We start from the raw sequence: 14,028 nt of genomic DNA, 5'->3' as shown, positions 1-14,028 counted from the left end.
TGGCTAGCTCATGCCCGAAATAACAACACACAAACTGTATTCATTTAAAGAACTGCTTGGCCCATACTCTAGCCCTTATAAGCTAATTTTCGCACCTGGACTAGCCCATTTCTAATAATGTTTGTAAGCACGCCAAGGTGCGCTTACCGGGAAGATTCTAGCCTAAGTCCATCGTGGGTTGGAGTTGCCTGGGAGAGATGAGCATGGCGTCTCTGCTCCAGCAGAGCTGTCGGGTCTCCGGGAGCAGAGCAGAGTCTGACCTCACTTCCTCTTCCGCCCAGAATTCTATTCTGTTTACTCCTCCCATCTATGTTCCAAGCTGAGGCCAAGCAGTTGGTTTATTATAACTTAACCAATGAAATCAACAGATTGATATATGACACTCCCACATCACAAGCCCCCAACAGAGACCAAGTCTTGATAAAATGGAACAGACATTCTTGTGAGTCGTGTTTATCTATCTGAGCCACCTTCCAGTTAACCTTCACGTAGTTCCTATTCATACCGATGGCTTGTGATAGCTCTGTCCCTAGATATCCTCTGGTTGTATACAGTTCTACAGAAGGTATCAGGGTCTGCATGGCCTATATATTGTCTTAGTTGCTGTTCTATTGCTGGAGGAGACACCATGGCCAAAGCAATTTATAAAGCAAAGCATTAGTTGGAAACTTGCTTACAGTTTTAGAGTGTTAGTCCATGATCAATCATGGCAGGAAGCAGACAGGCATGGCACTGGAGCAGTAGCTGGAAGTTGGATTGTTTTATTTTTGCTTCTTTTTCCAAGATAGGGTTTCTCTGTTTAGCCTTGGCTGTCCTGGAACTCACTCTGTAGACCAGGCTGGCTCCAAACTCACAGAGACCCACCTGCCTATGCCTTCTGAGGGTTGGGACTAAAGGCGTGCACCACCACCACCTGGTGATAACTGGGAGTTTTACCTGCTCCCATCTTTTTACATTTGGAGATGATGGACAATTAGTGACAGGCAGGCATATTATTACTAAATTTTAAAGGGCAAAGATATAGGGGAAGGTATCAAACCCATACAAGAAAACAGGGGGAGAAATGGCACCAACTCAAGACATCTGGAAAAACTTCTGGAAGGAGATTTAGCCTGAATGTTGAAGAATGCAAGGACTTGTACTTGAGGAGAAGGTCAGCGAAGGGCACACCAGAAGAGAGAGCAGGGTCTCAGTTCAACTCTTCTTATGCAGCCTGTATATACACAGATTGTATGCATCCTGTGTGTGGTCCTGGCGCTGTGCTTTAAGCTCAGAATACTTTCATATTTACAATTCTACATCATGCAAGGCTAGTCTTGACCCTGAAGAGTATGGCCATGTGTTATGATTCTAATATTTGGGCCCACTCCACACATACTCCAAATTCATCTACTGAAATTCTGTCTTGATTAGGGTTTCTGTTGCATCAATGAAACAACCATGACCAAACAGCAAGTTGGGGAGGAAAGGGTTTATCAGACTTCCACATCACAGATTATCACCAAAGGAAGTCAGAACAGGAACTCAAGGAGTACAGGATCCTGGAGGCAGGAGCTGATGCACAGGGCATAGAGGGGTGCTGCTTACTGGCTTGCTTATCATGGCCTATTCAGCCTGCTTTCTTGTAGACCCCAGGATCACCAGCCCAGGGATGGGACCACATACAATGGGTTGGGTCCTCCCCATCAATCACTAATTAAGAAAATCCTGCCTTCTTCCTGATCTTATGGAGAAATTTTCCTGATTGAAATTCCTTCCTCTGAGATGACTTTAACTTGTGTCAAGTTGAAAAAAGACCATCCAGTACAAATCATAATCGCCAAGGTGACAGTTTTAGGATATGGGACATTTGAGAAGAGATGATTTAGGTCATAAAGAAATGTCTTTATAAGTGAGCTTATAAAAGAGGCCCCAGGAGATGACTAGCTCTCCCAGCAGTGAGGTGTGCTCTGTGGAGCATAAAGCAGGTCCTTCTGGGAGGAGATTAAGATGGAGAACTGAAGCATGCAAGGACTTGTAGATGAGGAGAGGGTCAGGAAAAGGAAGCAAGTCTAGCTTGATCTTGCCTTTTAAGCCTCCAGAATGGTAAGACATAGTTTCTGGTTGTTCTGTACTCTAACTAGTTCATGATATTTTATTCAATAACACACATGGACTACCAATACTCTGTGCCCTCTTTCACCAAGTCACCCATTTGCCAGTCTGTGGAGTCTCCACCAAACCATGCCACATGCTTCTCATGGGAGTCTACCAGCATCTTCAGTCTCTGAAGGCACCAGAGGAGTTTTTGCTGAATCTCCTCAGGGCACTACTAAAGATGTTGACCAGCTTCTCTGCTGAGACATGACAGGATACTTCTCCTGGGGCTGTGACATGTGGGTTTGAGACATAAGTCCAGCCATGTTTTTCTCCTTGCCTTCTTCAGTGACCTTTCTGGAGTGGACAATGTGGAGGTGTCCCAGCCTTCCCTAGATCTAACAGATAAATGCCTTTCTGGCAAAAATTAAGGAGGAGATAAGGAAACCAATTCAGAAGCCAAATCAACTCTAAGCCCTTTTTGGCCCGAAGCTTTTCTTTGAGTAAAATTTTATGGAGATTATATACATAAAGGCTGGCTGATTTCCACTGGACCAACTAAGGGTGGGGACCTCAACTTCTTTCTGCTCAAATTCTTCTTTGTGGGGTTCAGAATGACTTCAGTTAAGAGCCCATATTGCTCTTGCAAAGAACTGTGCCCATATCATGTGGTCTACAACCTCCTGTTACTCCAAGGGATACAGTGTCCTCTTCTGCCCTCAGAGGGTACCTGCACTGCACACACACACACACACACACACACACACACACACACACACACACGCACACACACACACACACATACACACATGCTTAAAGAACAAGAAAAGCCCTCTCATCTCACTCTCATCCCCTTTTTCCTTCCCTTGCAGAGGTTCCGAAAACCGAGCAGACTTTTGAAGAGCGCTTGATCCTCAAAGCCTTCTTGCTGAAGTTTGTCAATGCCTATTCCCCCATTTTCTATGTGGCCTTTTTCAAGGGGAGGTAAGTGTGACAGGGGCACCAAAAGCAATTTGCCCAATTTGCTACTGACTGGGTCCTCCATGATCAGGACAGGTAGACTCCATCTGTCCCCCGTTGTCTGTAGGGGAAGCCCAGCCCAATGTCTCGGGCTAATGTTTACGTATAAATCTGGTGGGCGTGAGCCCCGCCGGTCCTTTTTGTATTTCCTGCCCATTGCTGGATCCCTGGTGTTGTAAGCTATCCCTTCATTAAAATTTGCTGTTTCATATTAAGCTAGCCTGGTTATTACGCCACTACAGTTGTCAGCTCCCATCTCTACCCTGCTTCCCTCTTCACTGGGATGAACTATTGCCCAACTGTCTGTTGATGAAAAAGTGAATTAGCATCCTCAGACTCAAACATCTATGGCAGCTCCCCAAGAATTTGAGCCAAGACCCCTAAGGGAGACTCCTAGGAGGCATTGCCTTGGAGGCCAAGACAGAGAGAGGACTGCATGTTTAGCCAGAGGCTCTGCTGCTGCACAGTGAAGTTTGGTGCTGCCTGCCTGGAGTTGATACAGGCATCACAGGTGAAGGGCGCTCTCCTTCACTGTCTGCCTCACTGCATATGCCAGCCACAAGCTCTGGGCACTCAGGACATTTGCAGTTCTGACCCTCTGGTGAAAAATTCCAGGGTTCCCACCGCCTCCTCGAATTCTATAATTCACTAGAATAACTCCCAAAATCCAAGAATGTGCAGTCTTATTATAGCAAAACAGGAGTAACCCAAAACAGCTAACAGTAGCAGCTCACAGGCTGATGTCGCAGAGGGTCCTAATCCTGGAGCAGTCATGTCCTGGGGACCCTCTACCCTCCTGGGCCATCCATGTGCTGCCACCAAGCTCACCCAAGGTCTCTTGTCTTAGGCATACTTTATTCAGTCGTGGGATTATGCTGTTTGATTGAACTCAGACTCTTGTCTTCTTCCCACACCAAGGGCAGATTGCTGTCCAATGGCTCAAAGTCCCAGCTGTATGGTTGGTCCCTGATATTGCCTCATTTTGAGTAAGCACACACTAGCACACACACGCGCGCGTGCACACACACACACACGTATATATTAATGTTTTTAAAGACAGGGTTTCTCTGTAACAGCAGTTCTGGGTATCCTGTCCTAGAACTTGCTTTGTAGACCAATATAGCCTCAAACTCAGTGATTCACCTGACTCTGCCTCTGACTGTTGAGATTAAAGGCGTGGACGACACACCCCTACACACTCCCCTCCCACTAGCTTACATTTAGACAATAGTCCCAGGAGGCCATAATGAATAATAAAGATGTCCCATGACCATGGAAATTCCAAGAATTTAGGGACTCCTCCCAAGAACTAAGGACAAGGGGCAAGGCTTCTTTCTGTTTGATGTTGATTTCTTTTTCTTGAGGCAGACTCTCACTGTGAAGCCTAGGCTATCCTCAAACTCATTATGTAGCTCAGGCTTGACTTCACTGGGTGGTCTGCTGACCTCAGACTCCCTAGAGCTAGGGTCACAAGTGCTCCTATTACATCACCAGTTATGCAATAGATTTGTAAATTTGCTTCTAATAAACACGTATGTGTGTGTGTGTGTGTGTGTGTGTGTGTGTGTGTGTGTGTGTGTGTATGTGTGTGGCAGGTCAGGCTGCTTGGCTACTTGCAAGGAAATTTCCTATCAGATTTGCAGCAACTACGTCAGGTCGGTTTCCTTGGAGCCCAAAGCTTACACAGTACCACAAAGAATGTTCATTATCCATGTGTAAATGCTCTTTTGTAGACATCGAAGACATTTAGCTCAAAAGAAATTATAGTAGCAAAGATACTGCCCAAATTGATGAATCTATACTTTTTAAAGAAAATTAACACTTTTATTATTTTTATTGAGCTATATATTTTTCTCTACTCCCCTCCTTTTCTCCCCTTCTTCTACCCTCTCTCATGATCCCTACTCTCTCAATTTACTAAGGAGATCTTGTCTTTTTCTACTTCCCATGTAGATTAGATTCACGTATGTCTCTCTGAGGGTCTTTTTTGTTGTTTAAGTTCTTTGGGATTGTGAATTGTAGGCTGTTTTTTTCTTTGCTTTATGTCTAAAAACCACTTATGAGATTTATGGGCCTAGGTCCCCCCTTCACTCAATGTGATGTTTTCTAGATTCATTCATTTGCCCACAAATTTCAAGATGTTATTATTTTTTCCACTGTGTAGTACTCCGTTGTGTAAATGTACCACATCTCCTTTACCCATTCTTTGGTCAAGGGGCATTTAAGTTGTTTCCAGGTTCGGGCTATGACAAACAATGCTGCTATGAACATAGTTGAGTTGTTCCTAGTGGTACAATTAAGCATCCTTTGGATATATACCCAAAAGTGATATTACTGGGTCTTGAGGAAGGTTGTTTCCTAATTTTCTAAGAAATTACCATACTGACATCCAAAGGAGCTTGCACTCCCACCAGCAATGGAGGAATGTTCCCTGTACCCCACATCTTCTCCAGTATAAGCTGTCATCAGTGTTTTTGATCTTTTAGGTGTAAGATGGAATCTCAGAGTTGTTTTGATTTGCATTTCTCTGATGACTAAGGATGTTGAGCATCTTCTTAATTGTCTTTTGGCTATTTCAGATTCATCTGTTGAGAGTTCTCTGTTTTGATCTATACCCTATTTTTTACTGGATTATTTCTTCTTTTGACGACCATTTTCTTGAGCTCTTTGTATGTTTTGGAGATCTGTCCAATGTGGGGTTAGTGAAGATCTTTTCCCTCTCTGTTTTGTCTGTTGACTCTGTCCTTTGCTTTACAGAAGCTTTTCAGTTTCAGGTGGTCCCACTTATTAATTGTTGCTCAGTGTCTGTGCTATTGGGGTTCTATTTAGAAAGTGGTCTCCTGTGCCAATGCATTCAAGTGTACTTCCCACTTCTATGAGGGTCAGTGTGTCTGGTTTTATGTTGAAGTCTTTGATCCATTTGGACTTGAGTTTTGCGCATGGTGATAGATATGGCTCTATTTTCATTCTTCTACATGTTGGATGACTCTATAAGACTTTACTGATATTTCTATCTAGATTTCATTGCCAAGGCAAATTGCATACACATGGTTTTGCAGACAGAATGGTCCCGACTCTTAGGTTTGTGGTACACTAGAAGAATTAGTCTTGGCAACAGCACTACTGCAGTCTGTGATAAATGACACAGTAAGAGATATAGGAAAAATATTGGGGGTGGGGGCTGGGCATGAAGTCCAACTGTGCAGTACCTGCCTAGCACATGCTAATCTTAGGTTCAATCTATAGCATGAAAAAGAAAGAAAGGAGAGAAGGGAAGGGAAGAAGGGAAGGGAAGGGAAGGGAAGGGAAGGGAAGGGAAGGGAAGGGAAGGGAAGGGAAGGGAAGGGACAGCAAGAAGACTTCACAAAAAAACAATCTCAGCTGTATTGAATGGTGAGTAGAGTTCCAAGAGGCTCACATTTGAAGGAAGTGGACTCCCGATTGCCTGCCTGGCTCTGTGGTTGGCTTCTGCCTCACTACTTCCATCACTTTCCCAGACTCCTCCTCCCTCAATAAAATACATTTTCTTCAGAAGAGGAATGAGGCAGGCTGCTTCCCTTCCTTTGAAAAATTTCAGTAAAAAGGCAAGATGCCTTCTTTTCTGAAGGAAAAGTACCTACACCTTTGGTCAGGGGCACCCCCAGTTTCCTGACAGATCATAAGTCCTTACCCAAGAACTGCAATCCAAATTCAGTTTTTGACTTGACACCAGTAGAACGGAAAAGGCATAAAGAACAGAGAACTCTCTCTCTCTCTCTCTCTCTCTCTCTCTCTCTCTCTCTCTCTCTCTCTCTCTCTCCCTCTCACACACACACACACTCACACACTATCCCACCCTCTCACTACATTCAGCCTTATCCCTTGCTCTCCCGCTATGCCCAGAAACCTGGCTGCACTGAGAACAGGACCATAAGTATGACATATACTTGTTAACAGACAACGGTGTAAACTCCTGCCCTTGTGTGATTTGGGACACACCCCCCCAAGCCAGTCCATTCAAAGAGGGCATTAAGAAACAGCTGTTTCATGCAGAGGGCAAATGTTCCAGTGGCCTTGCTTCCTCTGATGTTACTTACACGTTTTTCTTTCAGGTTTGTGGGCAGACCTGGAAGTTACGTCTATGTGTTCGACGGCTACCGCATGGAAGAGGCAAGTACAGTCGCTGCCATTCATGCCTGGTCAGCAGTTTGCGGGTTGCCCCATGCTTAGCCCCGTTCTTACCCCATCATGGTGTCGCTCATTTCTCTAGCGCCCGCGTGGTCTGACCGCTCCTGTCTCTCTGCTCTCCCTCCTGCAGTGTGCTCCGGGAGGCTGTCTCATGGAGCTGTGCATCCAGCTCAGCATCATCATGCTGGGGAAGCAGCTGATCCAGAACAATATCTTTGAGATTGGCGTCCCGTACGTAATGACCATTCCGCTGTCCCTTCTGGAGACACGCCAGGCTTTCGGCACAGTTGGCACAGCCTTTCCCCTTTGCGTACAGCTTGGTCATTCACTCCCCTTCCTGTGAGCCAGTAGCTGTCTTCTAACGCACTGTGTTTCCCGGGCCAAGTTCAGATGTCTGAGCTCAGAGCGAGTGGCCACTTACTCAAATACACATAGAAGCGACGGGCAGAGCTGAGAGATAATCCAGGCCCCAGAGTGTATAACGTTTTTGATGTATTTGTCCTCCCGTTGAGTAAGTAGGGCAGTTCTGGGGGGAGGATGAATAGGAAAGTCTGACGAAGTCATTTAAGAGACTCTGATGACAAAAGATGGGATGTAAGACCTTAAGAGGGAAGGCATGAATACCCCTGGGGTTTTATGTACATTTTAAAGATTTGAAATGGGCATGAAATCTTACTGACAGCTACTAAAATGGAAACCAAACAAAACAAGTAAACAAGCAAAAATCAATGTAGATGTCCAAAAATGTATATTCTCTGTCTTTCCCTTCTGGTCCCTTGGGTTTTCCTTTCCTTGTTTTGTGTGTATATATGTGTGTATGTATGTATGTATGTATGTATATGTTGTGTGTGTGTTTGTATGTGTAAGTGTACATGTGTATGAGTGTATATGGAAGTCAGGGGAAACCTGTTTCTCAGAGGCTCGAACTGGCTCAGACTTCCCTAATAAGAGATGGTGGCTTGCCAGCAAGTGGTAAGAATCTGCCTATCTCTTCTTTCCCAGTGCTGCTAGTACTTGCCTTTTCATGCCGAATCTGGGGATTGAACTCTCTCCTCACATTTTAGCAGATGAGCCTAACCCTCCTTTCTCATCCTCTGTGATTTTAAAGAGGAATCAGTTTCAGGGCTATTTTTAGCGAGCCCAGCGTCACATTGCTGGGGAGTGCCAGAGGTAAGCAGGGCTAAATCTAATGGGCTGGGCTAGGTGTCTTGAACACTTAAAAGACAGACCATTCTTTGCAGGATACCGTGTTCCTTCAGTAGTCAGACAGTCCTCACAGGGTAGTTGAAGATCCCATGAGTCTGTCTCCATGCTAGAATTTTATCATGTACTTTCTGCTTTCAAGAAAACTTCCAGGAAAGAAGGGCTGTTGAAATAGAAGCTGCGTCCCCGGCACCCGGCCGCCCGCATGGCTAGGTTATGCCCCGAAATAATTACACGGAAACTGTATTCTTTCAAACACTGCCTGGCCCGGCTAGTTCCAGCTTCTTATTGGCTAGCTCTTATATATTGTTCTAACCCATTTCTAATATTCTCTGTAGGCCACGAGCTGGCTTACCAGGGAGGATCTTAACCTGCGTCTGTCTGGAGTGGAAGAATCATGGCGACTCCTTGACTCAGCTTCTTTTTCCCAGAATTCTCTTCTGTTTTCTCCACCCACCTAAGGGTGGGCCTATCAAGGGGCCTAGGCAGTTTCTTTATTAATAAGAAATCACTCCCACATCAAAGGGCTGCTTAATTTTTCTATACAACCGAATTTGTATATTTACTGCCCAAGATTATGATGATTCTTCTTCTTCCTTTTATCTCCTCCTCTTCTTCCTCCGCTTCCTCTTCTTCCTCCTCTTCTTCTTCTTTCTTCTTGAGACTGTGTAGACCTGTGTAGGTTTGGAACTAGCTCTGTAGACCAGGTTGACCTTGAACTCATAGATATCTGCCTGCTTCTGCCTCCCAAGTGCTGGCATGAAAGGCATGAGCCACCACATTTGCTCTGCTCTTACCTCAAGCACCTCATGACCCAGAGGTGCTACTGATGGCGGAGTTAAGTCTCCAAGATGGCATTTCCCCAGTCAAAGCCTTTGGGGCTTGAAGGGAGATGCCAGTTACAGAAGCTAGACACAAACCATAGTCATCTGAGAAGAGGAAACCTCAACTGAGAAAATGCCTCCATAAGATCAGGCTGTCTGCCATCCTGTAGGGCATATTCTTAATTAGTGATTGATGGGAAAGGGCTCAGTGCCTTATAGGTGATGGTACCCCTGGCCCGGTAGTCCTGGTTTCTATAAGAAAGCAGGCTGTACAAGCCATGATGAGCAAGCCAGTAAGTAGAACCCCTCCATAGCCTCTACATCAGCTCCTGTGTCAAGGTTCCTGTGATATTTGAGTTCCTGTCCTGACTTCCTTTGACGATGAACAGTGCTATGGAAGTGTGACTCAAATAAACTCTTTCTTCTTGGACTTGCTTTTTGGTCATGATGTTTTGTCACAGTGATAAATGTCCTAACTAAGACAACCATCACACTTCATTAGGAACACTCAAGCATTTTACTGCTGACATGCTGGGCCAACCTCGTGTGGCACTTTTAAGTTCTTTTCCTAGAGGAGAAAGTGGGGGGGGGGCATCAGTGTCTGAGTGTTACATCCCACCTCTCTTCTTAAGCAAGCTTCCAGTTATCAGTAAGACTAGCAAGCTTGATACATTTGGGTCTTGAAGTTGTATTCTCTCTCTATTTTCTAACAGTTATTCAGTGATAGTCTATTAAAGCTAACGAACCAGATGTATTTTGTTCTGTAGGCACACAGTGTTTTAGAGACAGCATTTGTTGTGGACCAACATCCAGAGTACATACAGATGATGCTAAAGCCACATCTGGTCCCTTTGAAGCTATGCAACCAAGTTCTCCAGCACAGCTGCCAAGAACAGTCTTCATGTCAGTCAAACATCTGGAGAAGACACCTGTCTTTCAAGGGCCTTACTGTTCTCTTGTGGATAGACCTGTAGACAGCCTATAGGCAGGAGATGCCCTTCTTTCCATCCCTGGACATTTTATCTACCACTTAGCGCATTATTTCTGGATTCAGAGGCCTTCAATAATTTAAGAGCGACACCAGCCCAGGCATATGTGTGACAGTGTGCTGGCATGTTCTCTGTCCATCAGCTTCCTGACAGATGAAAACAACACATTCTGGCTTGTGCTGAAAATTTAGCTTTCTTGTTTATGCTTTTTGCATATGTGTTTAAAAGTATGCCGCAGTTTAATCAATCGCAACTGCATACTAAGTCACAAAGCTCCATGCCAGCCCCTTCCCTCAGCCTCGCTGTCTATGTCTCTCGATGGATGTAGCGTCACTATAGTCAACTGTGAGGTAGGTGCCTTGCAAGCCTGGGGCCGCACGAACCTCTCTCCTGCCGAGTGAAGCTGGTCTCTGCATATTTCACATGTAAGCCACACGGATTTGAAGCATGCTTCATTGTTTCAGCTAGAGGTACTGGGGACTGAACTCAGGGTTCCATGTATGTCAGGCCAACACCTTGCTGTTGACCGGGGTTTCTGTCCCACCCGGTCCTGCAGCCATTAAGTCCCAAAGAAACATACAGAGGCCTACATTAATCATAAACCGATTGGCCCAGTAGCTCAGGCTTCTTATTAACTAATTCTTATAACTTATATCAGCCCAAAATTCTTGTCTGTGTTAGCCACATGGCTCAGTACCTTATTTGGTGAGGCAGTCACATCTTGCTTCCTCTGCATCTGGGTCACAACTGGAGACTGTGCTTCTCTCTTCCCAGCATTCTCGTTGCCTCGCCTATACTTCCTGCCTGGCTACTGGCCAATCAGCATTTTATTAAAAATAATACAAGTTACAGGATAAATGACCATTGTCCCACAGCACCCTGCTGAGCTATGCTGCAGCCCTCTCGTTCTAGTTCCCAGTCTGCTAAAACATATACATGGTCACCTGGCATGATTACATGCGCAACTTCAAGAATGTGAGCCAGAGATTCTGCCACCATGCCCAGCGTTCTTGATCATCCTACAGGCCGGGTTTTGAACTTGGTCAGATGAAATCTCTATGTTGATGATCAATAATACATCTTTGACTTACCACTCAAGATCATACTTGGTAAGACTCAAATCAGAATCCAAACTCCTGGCAGTGTCCTTATATAGGGTGTAGGTGGGAAACATGAGGTAAGCAGGTGTTAAGAGGAATCTTTCCTAGTCAAAATAAAAATACAGTGGAGTCTGACAGTGAGGGAGAAATTATGTGAGCTAAACATTATGTCCAGTGGTGTTCACTTCCTTTTGTGGAGCAGAAATATAATGGCCAACAGATTTGGGTTTGTGTCAAGACTGTGTCTCATACTCAATGTGTGACCGTCAGAAAGATATTGTACAAAGGTTTGCCTTTGATATGATGTGTAATAAAAATAGCATGGAATAAATGCTTGGCTGTCTAGAAAATGTGGACACCAGAAGAAGGAAGAACCATTTTAGGGGGTTCTGGACAGCTGAGTTATCACTGTGTGTCACGGACTTTCGTGTCTTTTGAGTTCACAAATGTGACTGGCAGGTCCTGGCTCAGAAATGCCACCTTTCTCCTCTGTCCTCAGCCTGAGGGCTCTTGGGTCAGAACTTAACCAGTTCTCACCTCCACAGTCTATGCCCAGCTTTCCCCATAGGAGTTAAATAAGAATCTGACAGGCAAGATGTATCTTTGAAAAACCGAAAAATGTGATTAGGACAGACACTTGTGAGGGAGAAGCCAGGTGGTTTCGTGCATTGTTACCTGGAGTGACGCTCACAGACAGATCTTTCCCAGAAAGCTGCACGCGTGGTGAGTGTCATGACAGGACAGGGCATGACATAGCTGTTCATTTGCGGTGTCCACTAGTGGGGTTTCCCTCGCCTGCGATTGTCTCTTCTTTCCAATAGGTGCCTATGCAAAACAGATTTTGGATCTTACTGGGCTGTGCCCCTGAAATAGCATGCCCCTCACAACCCTGGCACAATTTCATTTTGAATTTAGCTTCAGTGTACACTAAAGCAAAACTACAAATGGGCCTTTAACCAGCCAGGTAGATGGAATGTGAGTGTGTGTGAGTGTGTGTGTATGTGTGTGTGTGTGTGTGTGTTTTTTTTACTTTTTGTGTGGAAAGAGAAATTCCAGTTTCTCTGCTGCTTTGGAATTGAACCCCAGGCCCTGCATGTGTCACATAGGTTCTCTGCCCCTTTTTCTTTTTTTTTCTTCTTCTTTTACCCTTCTTTCCCTTTCCTTCTTCACCTTTATCTCTGTCCTCTCTCTTTCTCTCTCCCTCCCTCCTTTTCTTGGAGACAGAGTTTCAATGGAACATCCCAGGCTGACCTGGAACTTATAATACTCTTGCTTTAGTCTCTAGGTGTTGGGGTCACAGGTATGTCTCTAGAAAGCGCTAAATCTCTCACACACTGGAGCCTCTCCTGTACATACTTTGAGATGGAAAGAAAAGACAGATAGAAAGATGAACCCCTCCACAGCAGCATTATCTCCATCGTAACTCTGACTAATGTGCCAGATCCTGTCCCCAAGGAACTGTCATATACTCTTGGGCATAGCTTATAAGAACCTATAAACTCTTCTTTTCTGTAAAGACTGATAAACATAACACAACAGTAATTCTCTTCACAGACATCCCAGAGGTTACTTCCTCAAACACAGTGAAGTCTTACTAGGAACCTAAGTCTGAGGAACAAACTTGAACTTTGTCAGGAGTCAGGAAAGAAATAGCCATGCAGTAGCGGTGTCATCATTACCTTTGACCTATGTAGAGCTAGGTTCTGACTTTTTTTCTCAGTGAGGCCAACACCCGAGTCATCCGTGGAACTGCCTGAAGCCCAGGTCCCTGAGGCAGTAGGCTCCACAGATCACATGGTCTGGGTGCAAGTCCATGTTGTGGAAAAACTCAGAGGCTTCCAGAAGCTTCCAGAGCCTTCCTGAGACTTGTCATTAAAAGAGGACATGAAAAAAAAAAATAACAAAACGACCCAGCAGATGCTCAGATGCAAAGGATAGGGTGGGGGTAACATCAAAGGAATTATTTTAACAAGAGAATGAATTGTAGGATCAGAAAGCCCCATCTGTTTGCTATACAAATTATAGGATTCCTTCTAAATCTGGGTCTGGAGAGCCTTTCCTTAGACATTTTCTTACTGGTCACTGATACCCAGAGGAACCTTATGGGAATGACCAGATCTTGGGAGCTATCTGTAGATTTACCAAACACTCCGCCCCCTTTCCTGAACCAATCCACATTTATAAGACTTTGGAGCCCCTCCCTGTTCTTGCCCTGCCTCCTGTGCTACAGTGTCATCATCGGCCTTGGCCTCCTGCTCTTTCCTTGTCCTCTTAAGGTCTCTGCCCCCCACCCCATCCCCAGACCTTAAGTTCTGAAGCTCCTGGGCCTTTCTGCTGACCCTGTGCCTGCTCACAGTCATGGCCACCACCAGGCCATCTCTTACGTTTTCCATGACAGTCTTGGGCCTCTCTCTGCCTAGAGCACAGAGAAGCGTTTGACCCTAGGCATAATACAGCTGTCTACACAACGGTCTCGCAGGGCCCTCCACCCAGCCGGATTGGAGTTCTCTTAGATATGGCATCTCTCTAGCTCATCCTCTTGTGCTGGTATTAGAAGGTGGTCAGTGGGCTCCCCAGACCCCTCCTGGGTGCAGCCTTTAGCAGTCGCTGTTCCTTTAGCTGTGACCCATCACTGCCCCCAGCCTGTGG

General features: G+C 45.3%; 1 protein-coding gene across 3 annotated transcripts in view; it reads left to right on the top strand.

Moving 5' to 3' along the window:
* Ano2 (anoctamin 2) overlaps nucleotides 1-14,028 on the top strand; it is a 335,303-nt gene that overhangs the window by 282,876 nt on the left and 38,399 nt on the right. For all 3 annotated transcript variants that reach the window (XM_050164129.1, XM_050164130.1, XM_050164131.1), the window contains 3 exons: nucleotides 2,949-3,060; nucleotides 7,188-7,245; nucleotides 7,394-7,494. In XM_050164129.1, coding sequence (XP_050020086.1) covers nucleotides 2,949-3,060; nucleotides 7,188-7,245; nucleotides 7,394-7,494 — 271 coding nt within the window. The remainder of the gene's footprint in view (nucleotides 1-2,948; nucleotides 3,061-7,187; nucleotides 7,246-7,393; nucleotides 7,495-14,028) is intronic.

Source organism: Alexandromys fortis, unplaced genomic scaffold (genome assembly GCF_014885135.2).
Source record: "Alexandromys fortis isolate MF-2015 unplaced genomic scaffold, M_Fortis_MF-2015_v1.1 scaffold_150, whole genome shotgun sequence".
Lineage (NCBI taxonomy): Eukaryota > Metazoa > Chordata > Mammalia > Rodentia > Cricetidae > Alexandromys > Alexandromys fortis.
This window is presented reverse-complemented; position numbering and strand designations above follow the sequence as displayed.